The following is a 12,718-nucleotide window of genomic DNA, read 5'->3' as shown; positions in this document are numbered from 1 at the left end:
CAAGCATTTTGTAAGCTACTTCTTTCGTCGATGAGTCACATTTTCTTAGAATTCTTCCTATGAATCTCAACCTGGCGCCTGCTTTTCCCACTATTTGTTTTATATGATCATCCCACTTCAGATCGCTCCGGATAGTAACTCCTAAGTATTTTACGGTCGTTACCGCTTCCAATGATTTACCACCTATGGCATAATCGTACTGGAATGGATTTCTGCCCCTATGTATGCGCATTATATTACATTTATCTACGTTTAGGGAAAGCTGCCAGCTTTCGCACCATGCATTAATCCTCTGCAGGTCCTCCTGGAGTACTTACGAGTCTTCTGATGTTGCTACTTTCTTGTAGACAACCGTGTCATCTGCAAATAGCCTCACGGAGCTACCGATGTTGTCAACTAAGTCATTTATGTATATTGTAAACAATAAAGGTCCTATCACGCTTCCCTGCGGTACTCCCGAAATTACCTCTACATCTGCAGATTTTGAACCGTTAAGAATGACATGTTGTGTTCTTTCTTCTAGGAAATCCTGAATCCAATCACAAACCTGGTCCGATATTCCGTAAGCTCGTATTTTTTTTCACTAAACGTAAGTGCGGAACCGTATCAAATGCCTTCCTGAAGTCCAGGAATATGGCATCAATCTGCTCGCCAGTGTCTACGGCACTGTGAATTTCTTGGGCAAATAGGGCGAGCTGAGTTTCACATGATCTCTGTTTGCGGAATCCATGTTGGTTATGATGAAGGAGATTTGTATTATCTAAGAACGTCATAATACGAGAACACAAAACATGTTCCATTATTCTACAACAGATTGACGTAAGCGAAATAGGCCTATAATTATTCGCATCTGATTTATGACCCTTCTTGAAAATGGGAACGACCTGCGCTTTCTTCCAGTTGCTAGGTACTTTACGTTCTTCCAGCGATCTACGATAAATTGCTGATAGAAAGGGGGCAAGTTCTTTAGCATAATCACTGTAGAATCTTAAGGGTATCTCGTCTGGTCCGGATGCTTTTCCGCTACTAAGTGATAGCAGTTGTTTTTCAATTCCGATATCGTTTATTTCAATATTTTCCATTTTGACGTCCGTGCGACGGCTGAAGTCAGGGACCGTGTTACGATTTTCCGCAGTGAAACAGTTTCGGAACAATGAATTCAGTATTTCTGCCTTTCTTCGGTCGTCCTCTGTTTCGGTGCCATCGTGGTCAACGAGTGACTGAATAGGGGATTTAGATCCGCTTACCGATTTTACATATGTAATACACCATTCTCCAGGGCTGCATCAGCGCATCAGGGATTCCATGCGATGGAGGGTGGATGCATGTATCCTCGCTAACAGAGGACATTTTGAACATTTCCTGTAACAGAGTGTTTGAAGTCACACTGGTACGTTCTGTTGCTGTGTGTTTCCATTCCATGATTAATGTGATTTGAAGGGAAGTAATAAAATGAGCTCTAACATGGAAAGTAAACCTTTCTGGACACATGTCCACATTACATATTTTCTTTCTTTGTGTGTGAGGAATGTTTCCTTAAAGTTTGGCCATACCTTTTTGTAACACCCTGTATATTAAAATATTCCAACACAGTTTAGTAGCCAGCCGAAGTGGCCGTGTGGTTAGAGGCACTGCAGTCTGGAACCGCAAAACCGCTATGGTTGCAGGTTCGAATCCTGCCTCGGGCATGGATGTTTGTGATGTCCTTAGGTTAGTTAGGTTTAACTAGTTCTAAGTTCTAGGGGACTAATGACCTCAGCAGTTGAGTCCCATAGTGCTCAGAGCCATTTGAACCAACAGTTTAGTAAAGGGAAAAAAAAACAATATTTTTTACTGTGCTGAAGCTCTTCAGAATACTGAATGGCTGCTGAAATTGCCTCTGCACAAATTATAGAAAGTTTTATGAGACTCCCACTGGAGATTGGTCTATGATGTTGATGAATGTGTCAGAAAAGAATTGCATAACACTCTCTGTAACTTTAAAAAACATGTTTAATATTTGCTAGGAAGGGCACTGTTTGGTTAACTAACTGGTTGTTACAATGTCATCATGACAATTTTTAATTATGTTGGAGATGATTACAGAGAGTTCATTAGGAACATATGCACTTCACATCAGTCCTTGTGTCTACAAATATTATGGTTATTTTGCCCTGACTATCGGAGGAACACAAAATCTCCAAAGATTCCTGATGCAACACCAGGTAATACACCATGAGTGACATGAAGACCTGTAATGCAACAGCCTGTGAATGTGGTAAGCTCACCACATTTAATTGGTAGTGATTATTGGCCTATACAACAGTGTTGTAAGTGGTAAGCACTGCCATTGTTGCCACAGATGGGCCATTTGGCTTGGACTGACCTCTGTCTCATTTATCAGCCAATGGCATGATGTGGATGCCATATGGAGGGGAGGGCATCATCATGCTGCACTCCTGGCCATTGTCAAGTCTTGCCTCAGTCAAGTAGCTCATCAGTTGTCATGACAAGACTCAGTGCACCCTATTCTAGTCCTCTCAGCAAGGAAAAATTCCTAGCAGTATCAGAAATCAAACTCAGGTTCCACCCCATGGCAGTAAACTATGCTGACGACCCAGTTATGGAGGCAAACATACAACTGTGTAATTCATTACTGTTGTGTAGGTGGTTATGTCAGCGCAATTCTTAGAAATTTTAGTTCTATTACAGTTTCTGTAATGTAACAGAAGTGCCGTGACAGTCCCTGTTGGTGAGAGAGTATTTAGGTTATATCAGACATGCATAATTGTAAAGGAGTATCAGATTTGTAGCTGTTCTATTTTTTTTTTTTTTTTTTTTTTTTCAGAACAACATTTGACATCAGGATGGGAACTTTCAACATCCAATGATGGAGTAATTGATGTGTTCTGTGAGTTAGAGGAAACTTCATACAATGAGGAAATACAACATTGTTACTTCACACGTCCAGGAGACAAAGTATGTAATTATTGTCTGCTTGTTACATAATTTTATTTTTTAAGAGCAACTAAAATTTTTGTAACAGACTGGTAATGACATTTTAAAAGCTGTTTAATTTCATGTCATTGCTGAGGCAAGTAGAGATGGAGCAAGCTGCAATTGGAAAAGGACGGAGGAAGAATGGAGTCAGTCACATCCTTGGAAAGTGGACAAACTTGGAATTCCTATGAAATGGTTTAGGAATATAGCAGAAAATATTTTTTTAGAATGACCATGTGGAGATATGATTAATACATTCCATTAACTCAACTATGTTGTCGTAACTACTGTGTCACATGTCTTGGTCAAAAGTCTCCTATCATTCAAACTGCTAACAGCTTCCACACAGAATTCGTTAAGAAATCTTGTAAGAGAATGCAGCTACAGAAATTGAAAGATAAATTGATGTAAATTCTCGGAACTGTAAACATAACAAGCTATAAAATGACTGAGAATTGTTGTACACACTCAGTTTTTTTTTAATTTGGCCACTTACCACATGAATGAATGACTACTGGAAAAATGTCTGAGAGTGCAGTTTGACCACCTGTTGATGGGGCACACTGCTAAATTTAATTGTATTCAACTTAAGTGGCTGCTTCACAACTCTTACGATCTGTCACTCCCTCTTTGTCCAGTGCTCCAGGACAACCATGCACCATGGTTGAGCTGCAATAGCAGTGGAATATAGAAGGCTGGGACAATTCAGCCCCAGATCTCTCTCTCTCTCTCTCCCCCTCCCAGCCACTAGATGTATTTGCTTTTGAGTTGGACCTGGTTTTCAGGATTTCCAATTCTGTAACACACCTCAGGAAGAATGAATTACTGACATTACTGGGATTTAACACCTGTGGTGGCTCAATCACATCCTTCCTACTCATCTTACTAAACTGGTCTATGAATTTCTCACATACTTCCTTTGGGTCACTCAGCGATTTTTCACTGTAACTTATTATTATGTTATTACACACTGCATTGTCGCTCCCTCCTCTTTCCTTATTTACTATAATTCACGCTGTTTTGGTAACATTACTAGATTGCCTCATCTGTTCAGCATACATCTGTGATTTCAATGTCTTAAGTGCTCCCCTGTAGGTTTTTCTATAGGCTTCATATTTAGGTTGGAAGTACTGCAGTTTTCTTTATTTTTATCATGTTAGGGGGAAGTTTAAGATTCCTGGAACTGTCAGTTTTCTTTAGTATTTGGACCACTGGACATACTTGACTAAGACAATAGGTTAATGTTGTATAAAATTTACCCCACTAATCATAAATATCTTCTATTTCATATAGGCCTACCTGCTGCCAATTTATGTGTACTATTGTTTCCTTTAATGTATGATAGTCTAGCTTTCTCTTGTAGGAAAATAGGTCCACATCATGTACTGTTTCTTTGTCTGTATGAAGCTCTAGGATTAATGCACTGTAGTTTGAAATGTGATTCCCAACAGTTCTAACTACAAGGTCTTCCCTTCTGAAGTTTGTAATAACATGGTCAATACATTTTTAAAATTCCCATGTAATTCTTGTTGGCACTGAATTCACATGGGTGGAATTATAGGACTCTAAAATATCAATATATATAAAATAATTTATGCTATTAGTTAAGGAGTCTATGTTCACATCACCTACTGTTATAGTCTGTTTTTTATGAGGTGAGAGTTTGTCAACAAATTACTCTAAATGACAGAAAATTTCTTCCATGTTACTGTTATGGGGTCTGTACATGCCAGCTATTATTAAACTGCTATTTCTAAGCATTTGCAGCTATTTCAAAAACCATGTAACATTCAAGTTTATTTACCCAATCAATTCTTTCATACTGGACATTATTTTTGACATAAATACCAACACCCCCACCTTTTTGTTGTTTCCTACAATAGACACTGACCATTTTATAATTACTTAAATTAATGCTACAGATTTCTTCATTTTTGCACCCTATTTCAAGCATAAGATAAATATGAGGACTACTAACACTTAAACATTCGTCAATTTGTTCTATTTTGTTGGTAATACATTGGATGTTTTGTGATATTATTTTGAGTTTACTGTCATTTATGATGCTGTTGTCAAGTACTTAACCTTCATGTATACATGGTGAAGGCTCTTTTACTCATGAACTGTTTTTATATCTAAGGCTTTTCAGTTCGATCCTTTCTTTTATTATTTGACTAAATTTATCACACAAATAACGTATACCTGCATAATTCAAACGAAATCTGTGGTTCTACATCTACATCTACATGTATACTCCGCAAGCCACCCAATGGTGTGTGGCGGAGGGCACTTTACGTGCCACTGTCATTACCTCCCCTTCCTGTTCCAGTCGTGTATGGTTCGCGGGAAGAACGACTGTCTGAAAGCCTCCGTGCGCGCTCTAATCTCTCTAATTTTACATTCGTGATCTCCTCAGGAGGTATAAGTAGGGGGAAGCAATATATTCGATACCTCATCCAGAAACGCACCCTCTCGAAACCTGGCGAGCAAGCTACACTGTGATGCAGAGCGCCTCTCTTGCAGAGTCTGCCACTTGAGTTTGTTAAACATCTCCGTAACGCTATCACGGTTACCAAATAACCCTGTGACGAAACGCGCCGCTCTTCTTTGGATCTTCTCTATCTCCTCCGTCAACCCGATCTGGTACGGATCCCACACTGATGAGCAATACTCAAGTATAGGTCGAACGAGTGTTTTGTAAGCCACCTCCTTTGTTGATGGACTGCATTTTCTAAGGACTCTCCCAATGAATCTCAACCTGGTACCTGCCTTACCAACAATTAATTTTATATGATCATTTCACTTCAAATCGTTCCGCACGCATACTCCCAGATATTTTACAGAAGTAACTGCTACCAGTGTTTGTTCCGCAATCATATAATCATACAATAAAGGATCCTTCTTTCTATGTATTCGCAATACATTACATTTGTCTATGTTAAGGGTCAGTTGCCTCTCCCCGCACCAAGTGCCTATCCGCTGCAGATCTTCCTGCATTTTGCTACAATTTTCTAATGCTGCAACTTCTCTGTATACTACAGCATCATCTGCGAAAAGCCCCATGGGACTTCCGACACTATCTACTAGGTCATTTTTATATATTGTGAAAAGCAATGGTCCCATAACACTCCCCTGTGGCACGCCAGAGGTTACTTTAACGTCTGTAGACGTCTCTCCATTGATGACAACATGCTGTGTTCTGTTTGCTAAAAACTCTTCAATCCAGCCACACAGCTGGTCTGATATTCCGTAGGCTCTTACTTTGTTTATCAGGTGACAGTGCGGAACTGTATCGAACACCTTCCGGAAGTCAAGGAAAATAACATCTACCTGGGAGCCTGTATCTAAAATTTTCTGGGTCTCATGAACAAATAAAGCGAGTTGGGTCTCACACGATCGCTGTTTCCAGAATCCATGTTGATTCCTACATAGTAGATTCTGGGTTTCCAAAAACGACATGATACTCGAGCAAAAAACATGTTCTAAAATTCTACAACAGATCGACGTCAGAGATATAGGTCTATAGTTTGCGCATCTGCTCGATGACCCTTCTTGAAGACTGGGACTACCTGTGCTCTTTTCCAATCATTTGGAACCTTCCGTTCCTCTAGAGACTTGCGGTACACGGCTGTTAGAAGGGGGGCAAGTTCTTTCGCATACTCTGTGTAGAATCGAATTGGTATCCCGTCAGGTCCAGTGGACTTTCCTCTGTTGAGTGATTCCAGTTGCTTTTCTATTCCTTGGTCACTTATTTCGATGTCAGCCATTTTTTTGTTTGTGCGAGGATTTAGAGAAGGAACTGCAGTGTGGTCTTCCTCTGTAAAACAGCTTTGGAAAAAGGTGTATAGTATTTCAGCTTTACGCGTGTCATCCTCTGTTTCAATGCCATCATCATCCCGGAGTGTCTGGATATGCTGTTTCGAGCCACTTACTGATTTAACGTAAGACCAGAACTTCCTAGGATTTTCTGTCAAGTCGTTACATAGAATTTTACTTTCGAATTCACTGAACGCTTCACGCATAGCCCTCCTTACGCTAACTTTGACATCGTTTAGCTTCTGTTTGTCTGAGAGGTTTTGGCTGCGTTTAAACTTAGAGTGAAGCTCTCTTTGCTTTCACAGTAGTTTCCTAACTTTGTTGTTGTACCACGGTGGGTTTTTCCCGTTCCTCACAGTTTTACTCAGCACGTACCTGTCTCAAATGCATTTTACGATTGCCTTGAACTTTTTCCATAAACACTCAACATTGTCAGTGTCGGAACAGAAATTTTCGTTTTGATCTGTTAGGTAGTCTGAAATCTGCCTTCTATTACTCTTGCTAAACAGATAAACCTTCCTCCCTTTTTTTATATTCCTACTAACTTCCATATTCAGGGATGCTGCAATGGCCTTATGATCACTGATTTCCTGTTCTGTACATACAGAGTCGAAAAGTTCGGGTCTGTTTGTTATCAGTTGGTCCAAGATGTTATCTCCACGAGTCGGTTCTCTGTTTAATTGCTCGAGGTAATTTTCGGATAGTGCACTCAGTATAATGTCACTCGATGCTCTGTCCCTACCACCCGTCCTAAACATCTGAGTGTCCCAGTCTATATCTGGTAAATTGAAATCTCCACCTAAGACTATAACATGCTGAGAAAATTTATGTGAAATGTATTCCAGATTTTCTCTCAGTTGTTCTGCCACTAATGCTGCTGAGTCGGGAGGTCAGTAAAAGGAGCCAATTATTAACCTAGCTTGGTTGTTGAGTGTAACCTCCACCCACAATAATTCACAGGAACTATCCACTTCTATTTCACTACACGATAAACTACTACTAACAGAGACGAACACTCCACCACGGGTTGCATGCAATCTATCCTTTCTAAACACCGTCTGTACCTTTGTAAAAATTTTGGCAGAATTTATCTCTGGCTTCAACCAGCTTTCTGTACTATAACGATTTCGGTGTCGGTGCTTTCTATCAGCACTTGAAGTTCTGGTACTTTACCAATGCAGCTTCGACAGTTTACAATTACAATACCGATTGCTGCTTGGTCCCCGCATGTCCTGACTTTGCCCTGCACCCGTTGAGGCTGTTGCCCTTTCTGTACTTTCCCAAGGCCATCTAACCTCAAAAACCGCCCAACCCACGCCACACAACCCCTGCTACCCGTGTAGCCGCTTGTTGCGTGTAGTGGTTAGTGTGTTGACCTCATCCAACTTTCCTGTATCTAGAATTGATCAATTTCCATAGTTTTAACATAGTGCCTTAATTAAAATATTTGTTTTTCTTATTTCCTTGTTTACACATGAGTTGTTGATCAGATCGTACCGATGTGGGACAGTAATGACAATTGTGTGTTCTGGTTATTTTCTTGAAGGAAATTCTTCAGAATTTCAATTCAGACACCAGCTTCATTGCTTCCTAGATCATTTGCACCACTTACACAAATTATGAAGTAATTGCTATGCAGTATTATACCTTTCAAGTTGGCACCTTGTACAATGTTTTTTGTTTTTGCTCTGGGTTTCACAACACTGCTCACTTGAAAGTTATTGTTTGAGTCATTTACAATTTCAGCTAGATTCCTCCTATGAATATATGTGAGTAAAATCACATTGCACTTTCGTGTATGTTTTGTAGATAAATTACAGAGTTCGCTGAAGGAGTCACTAACTGCATTGCCATAATTATATTCGCACTGTGAACTACGCCCATTTTCCTCATTAACAGCCTTTTTTTCGTTAGTTTTTGGAAGTTTATTACACTTCATTATGGTAGTTGTCAGAGGTTTGTTACGCTTTTCTTTTTATATTGCCCATCACTATAAAATGTGTTGCGACTATCTGCAAGCTTTACTTGGACTTATCACTGTAATGGCCCCTCTATTGTGATAATGAGATGCTGTGGATACAAACAAATTACACCTAGCTTCTCTTCCTATCCATTGTTACCATTTTGCTAAGAGGTACTATTATTAATCACACATTTGAACAACAGGCAATTAACAGGCCTCCTCCCATCCACACTTATCAGAACGTATCATGAAATGATGAAGACTTTGCAACAGGGAAGCGTAATGCACCTACCCAGGTTCATTGTCAGTTTCAGACAGCACTTTTTACTGGTTGGCAAGGGGAGAGGTTGAATTGTGGTTGAATTATCTGAAATCCCTACTGACACCGCTTCCTATGTATGAGGCATCTAGTCCTACCATGAACACTCAGTTCACAAATAAGTAAATGCTTAGCCCAGTTTTAATGTCAGTGAATGTGTTTGGGTGTATCTGTGTAAGAATATGTTCTTAAACTGTGTAAATTGTGGAATCACAAAAGCTAGTAAAATCTGTGTGTTTTTGTATGAGTCTGTGTGGTAAGAATCAAACAGTTTCATTGAGTGGCTGCCTTTCTTTGTTTTATTTTATGATTTCTGCCCTGTAATTTTTGTTATTGTAATAATTATAAAATAATTGTTTTCTTTCAGAAACTGAAACAGCAACCATATAAAAATAAAACAAAAAATTTACATAAAATAATATTGTGAGCTTTCGAATTTTAGTATTTGCAAATGAATCTTGTGTTAATTCCAGAAACGACTCCATGTCAGTAATAATGTTGGTAATGGTGACTATTTTAGTTACAAAGTAAACCATGACAGCTGCCATCTTATGATACTAAATCCAAGTTCCTTAGATTACGGACTGTGGTTCTGTGTTATGAAAACAAGTGGCTCACTGTACACTTCTACAGTCTATGTTCCTGGCTCTCAAAGTACGGAGAAAGAAGGTACATATGTTTATCAATGATTATTTAACTGACAGTTATTTTATCTCATTTTTACAATTAACGAATATTTGGTTTCAATTTTTATATTGTATTGTATTGTGAGCTTCTGCCAGGCTTGAAAAAGAGAATGAGGCATTTATTAAACTTCTCATCATTCACTAGTTCTAATTTTTAAAAGCTATACAAAACCTAAATCATGTCTAATATTTGAATATCTATCTACATAAAGTGAATTAAGTCTGTACTCTTATCTAAATCATGTCTAATATTTGAATATCTCTCTACATAACATGAATTAAGTCTGTACTCTTTCAATTCCACAATAATATTTAGAATTGAAGAACAACACAGACGTAGTGTTTTGAATGTAATGTCTGAAGTTAGTTATAATTATCACCACAAATATATCAAACATTAAGTATGGTACTGGTGCACTAAGACTAGTGAAAGTTTCAAAACCCATAGAAGGTGGCCTGAATGCATTCAGACTTGGAGGATCTCTAGGACAGTGTTCCAGCAGAAGCGTTGTGAGATGGCATATGTGTCTACGAATGGAAAGCTTAGTATTATGACAAAGCCACAGTGTCTGTTTGGTGTCAGGCACTATAATATCAGCATGTCAGTGAGTGATTTAAAGAATATCATACACATTAATAAGCAAGTACTACACCATGTAATGTGACTACAGCATAGACTAATCCTCATATTGACACATGATGGAACACACTCTCAACCTTCCTCCATTATGTTGGCCCAATGCTACAGCAGTGCAAAGGTTATGGACATATGTGAATTAACAGTAGGATACCATCTACTATGAGCTGCACTACTGCCTTACATGCCATTAAATTTGATTGCATTCTCCAGAAATCACAAATGATTCATACTGTAATGACACATGTGACTTTCATTACTGAGTGAATGGCTCGACGTAGTGCTTTTGAATTAGTCTCATGCCAGCCTGTCCTGATGTTAGCTACTGCTGCAGTCAACCTGTCCTAATGTTAAGTACTTCTAGATGAGTGCAGTCTGTCAGCTTTCATTATTGAGTACCATACTGAATGAATGTGATGTGTGATGGTTGAATCACCATTGAGTAGAACACAAGATCTCATACAGTTATCTTATTCCCTGTTTGTTGGAGGGCAATCTGAACAACACATTCTCTTCAAAGAAAGTGGTTACTACCACTGAGTATCTGAAATGTGTGGTCATCCAACATTTCCACTCCCTCTTCATTTCTGTGCTATGATATTTAATGGTTCTGATTGCAGCACTTAGAACCTTGCTACCACACAATATTTGTAACTCAGATATGATATAAGCTTTGCAGTCTGAATTATTTGTGTAGAACTTTTATGAAATATGTAGTTTAATATAAGTTGCAGTCAGATATGCCTGTCTTAGTATTACATTTATCAAAAATGTTATTGTAGATATCACAGAAAAAATATAGATGTACAAATATTCAACCAATTTTACTGCCAAAATAAATTGTGTAAATCATCATTTATTTGAGCTACTTCAGTTACTATTCTATTATGTAGTTGCGTAGTCAACAAATCTGACTTATAGGGCAACAGTTATTGAGCTATATGAAATAAAATCATCATAGCTTCTGAACAGCTTGCATTAGGATGTTCAGACTGCATGTTTGGCTGTGGGACATGATGGGAATTAGTATCTGCATGTGCATGCTCCTTGTTGGTGTCAGCAAAACTGGCACATTTGGGGGACTGAGAATCCACATTTCATGATCGAGAAGTCCATTCACCCTCAATGGGTGACTGTGTGGTGTGCAGTGTCTAGTCACAAAATAATCAGTGTGATATTCCTTGATGGTACAGTGACTACCAAATGGTATGTGAAGGTTCTGGATGATGATTTCACCGCCATTATGCAAAGTGACCCTGATTTCGACAAGATGTGGTTTGTGCAAGATGGAGCTCAACCCCATGGAAGCAGGAGAGTGATGATCTGGAGGAGCACTCTGGGGACCACATTCTGGTTCTGGGGTAGCCAGAGACCACTGGCATGGGCCTTGATTGGCCACCACATTCTCCAGATCTGAACATATGTGGCTCCTTTTTGTGGGGCTCTATTAAAGATGTGGTGTACAGAAATAACCCCAAAACCATTGCTGAGCTGAAAACAGCCATTCAGGAGGCCATCAACAGCACCTTTGTTCCAACATTTCAGTGGATCATTCAGAATTTTGCTGTTTGTATGCACCATATCATCACCAATGATGGCAGGCATTTCAAACATGTCATAACCTAAATCCAAATATCTGTGGTGACATTTAGGTGTTGAATAAAGTGTGTGCATGCCATATTTATAATTGATTTTCATATAGTTCAATAATTGTCACCCTGTACAAATGAAAGGTGTGATATTTGTCTGCTGTAGTACTAGGGAACAGAGGTAATTTATGAAATGACAGGCCAATATTATTGATTTTCACATTTGGAAAATCTGTAAATTGATAATAAGGAATAGAACTACAAGTTTATAACAAAATTTCATATTCTGTACTTAACACAACATGGTTTGGAAGAACAGAAGTCAAAGGTAATGACATCAACAGATTTAGTTGAATGTGTTCTGAGCCCTGAGCTCTGAGGCAACAGAAGATCTGTAGGATCTTTAAGGACCTGTCTAAAGCCCTTGACTTTGTAAATCATTCCAGCCTGATGGAAAAACTGTCAGTATGTGCATTGAGAGGAATGTTATGACGTAATAAATTGATACATGATAAATAACAAACAGTCCGCAAAAATCAGGTATGCTTGTGAGGCAAATATAATCACTTACAGATCTGATTCACAAACTATCAAACATGGTGTGTCATAAGGTTCAGTACTTAGAGATATACTATTTATTCTCTGCTTAATGCTCTCCCAGTCAATACAAATCAGCATCTTATAAAGCAGCAATATTATGAAAAGGATTGTTGCTATTCATCGTATAGT

The 12,718-nt window shown here is 38.7% G+C and overlaps 1 protein-coding gene across 1 annotated transcript in view; it reads left to right on the top strand.

The window, feature by feature from the left end:
- The window catches only part of LOC124606774, a 243,173-nt gene that overhangs the window by 76,899 nt on the left and 153,556 nt on the right, over window positions 1–12,718 (top strand). Inside the window, exons 4-5 of the mRNA XM_047138830.1 lie at window positions 2,828–2,958; window positions 9,551–9,746. Coding sequence (XP_046994786.1) covers window positions 2,828–2,958; window positions 9,551–9,746 — 327 coding nt within the window. The remainder of the gene's footprint in view (window positions 1–2,827; window positions 2,959–9,550; window positions 9,747–12,718) is intronic.

Source organism: Schistocerca americana, chromosome 3, assembly GCF_021461395.2.
Source record: "Schistocerca americana isolate TAMUIC-IGC-003095 chromosome 3, iqSchAmer2.1, whole genome shotgun sequence".
NCBI classification, from domain to species: Eukaryota; Metazoa; Arthropoda; class Insecta; order Orthoptera; family Acrididae; genus Schistocerca; species Schistocerca americana.
This window is presented reverse-complemented; position numbering and strand designations above follow the sequence as displayed.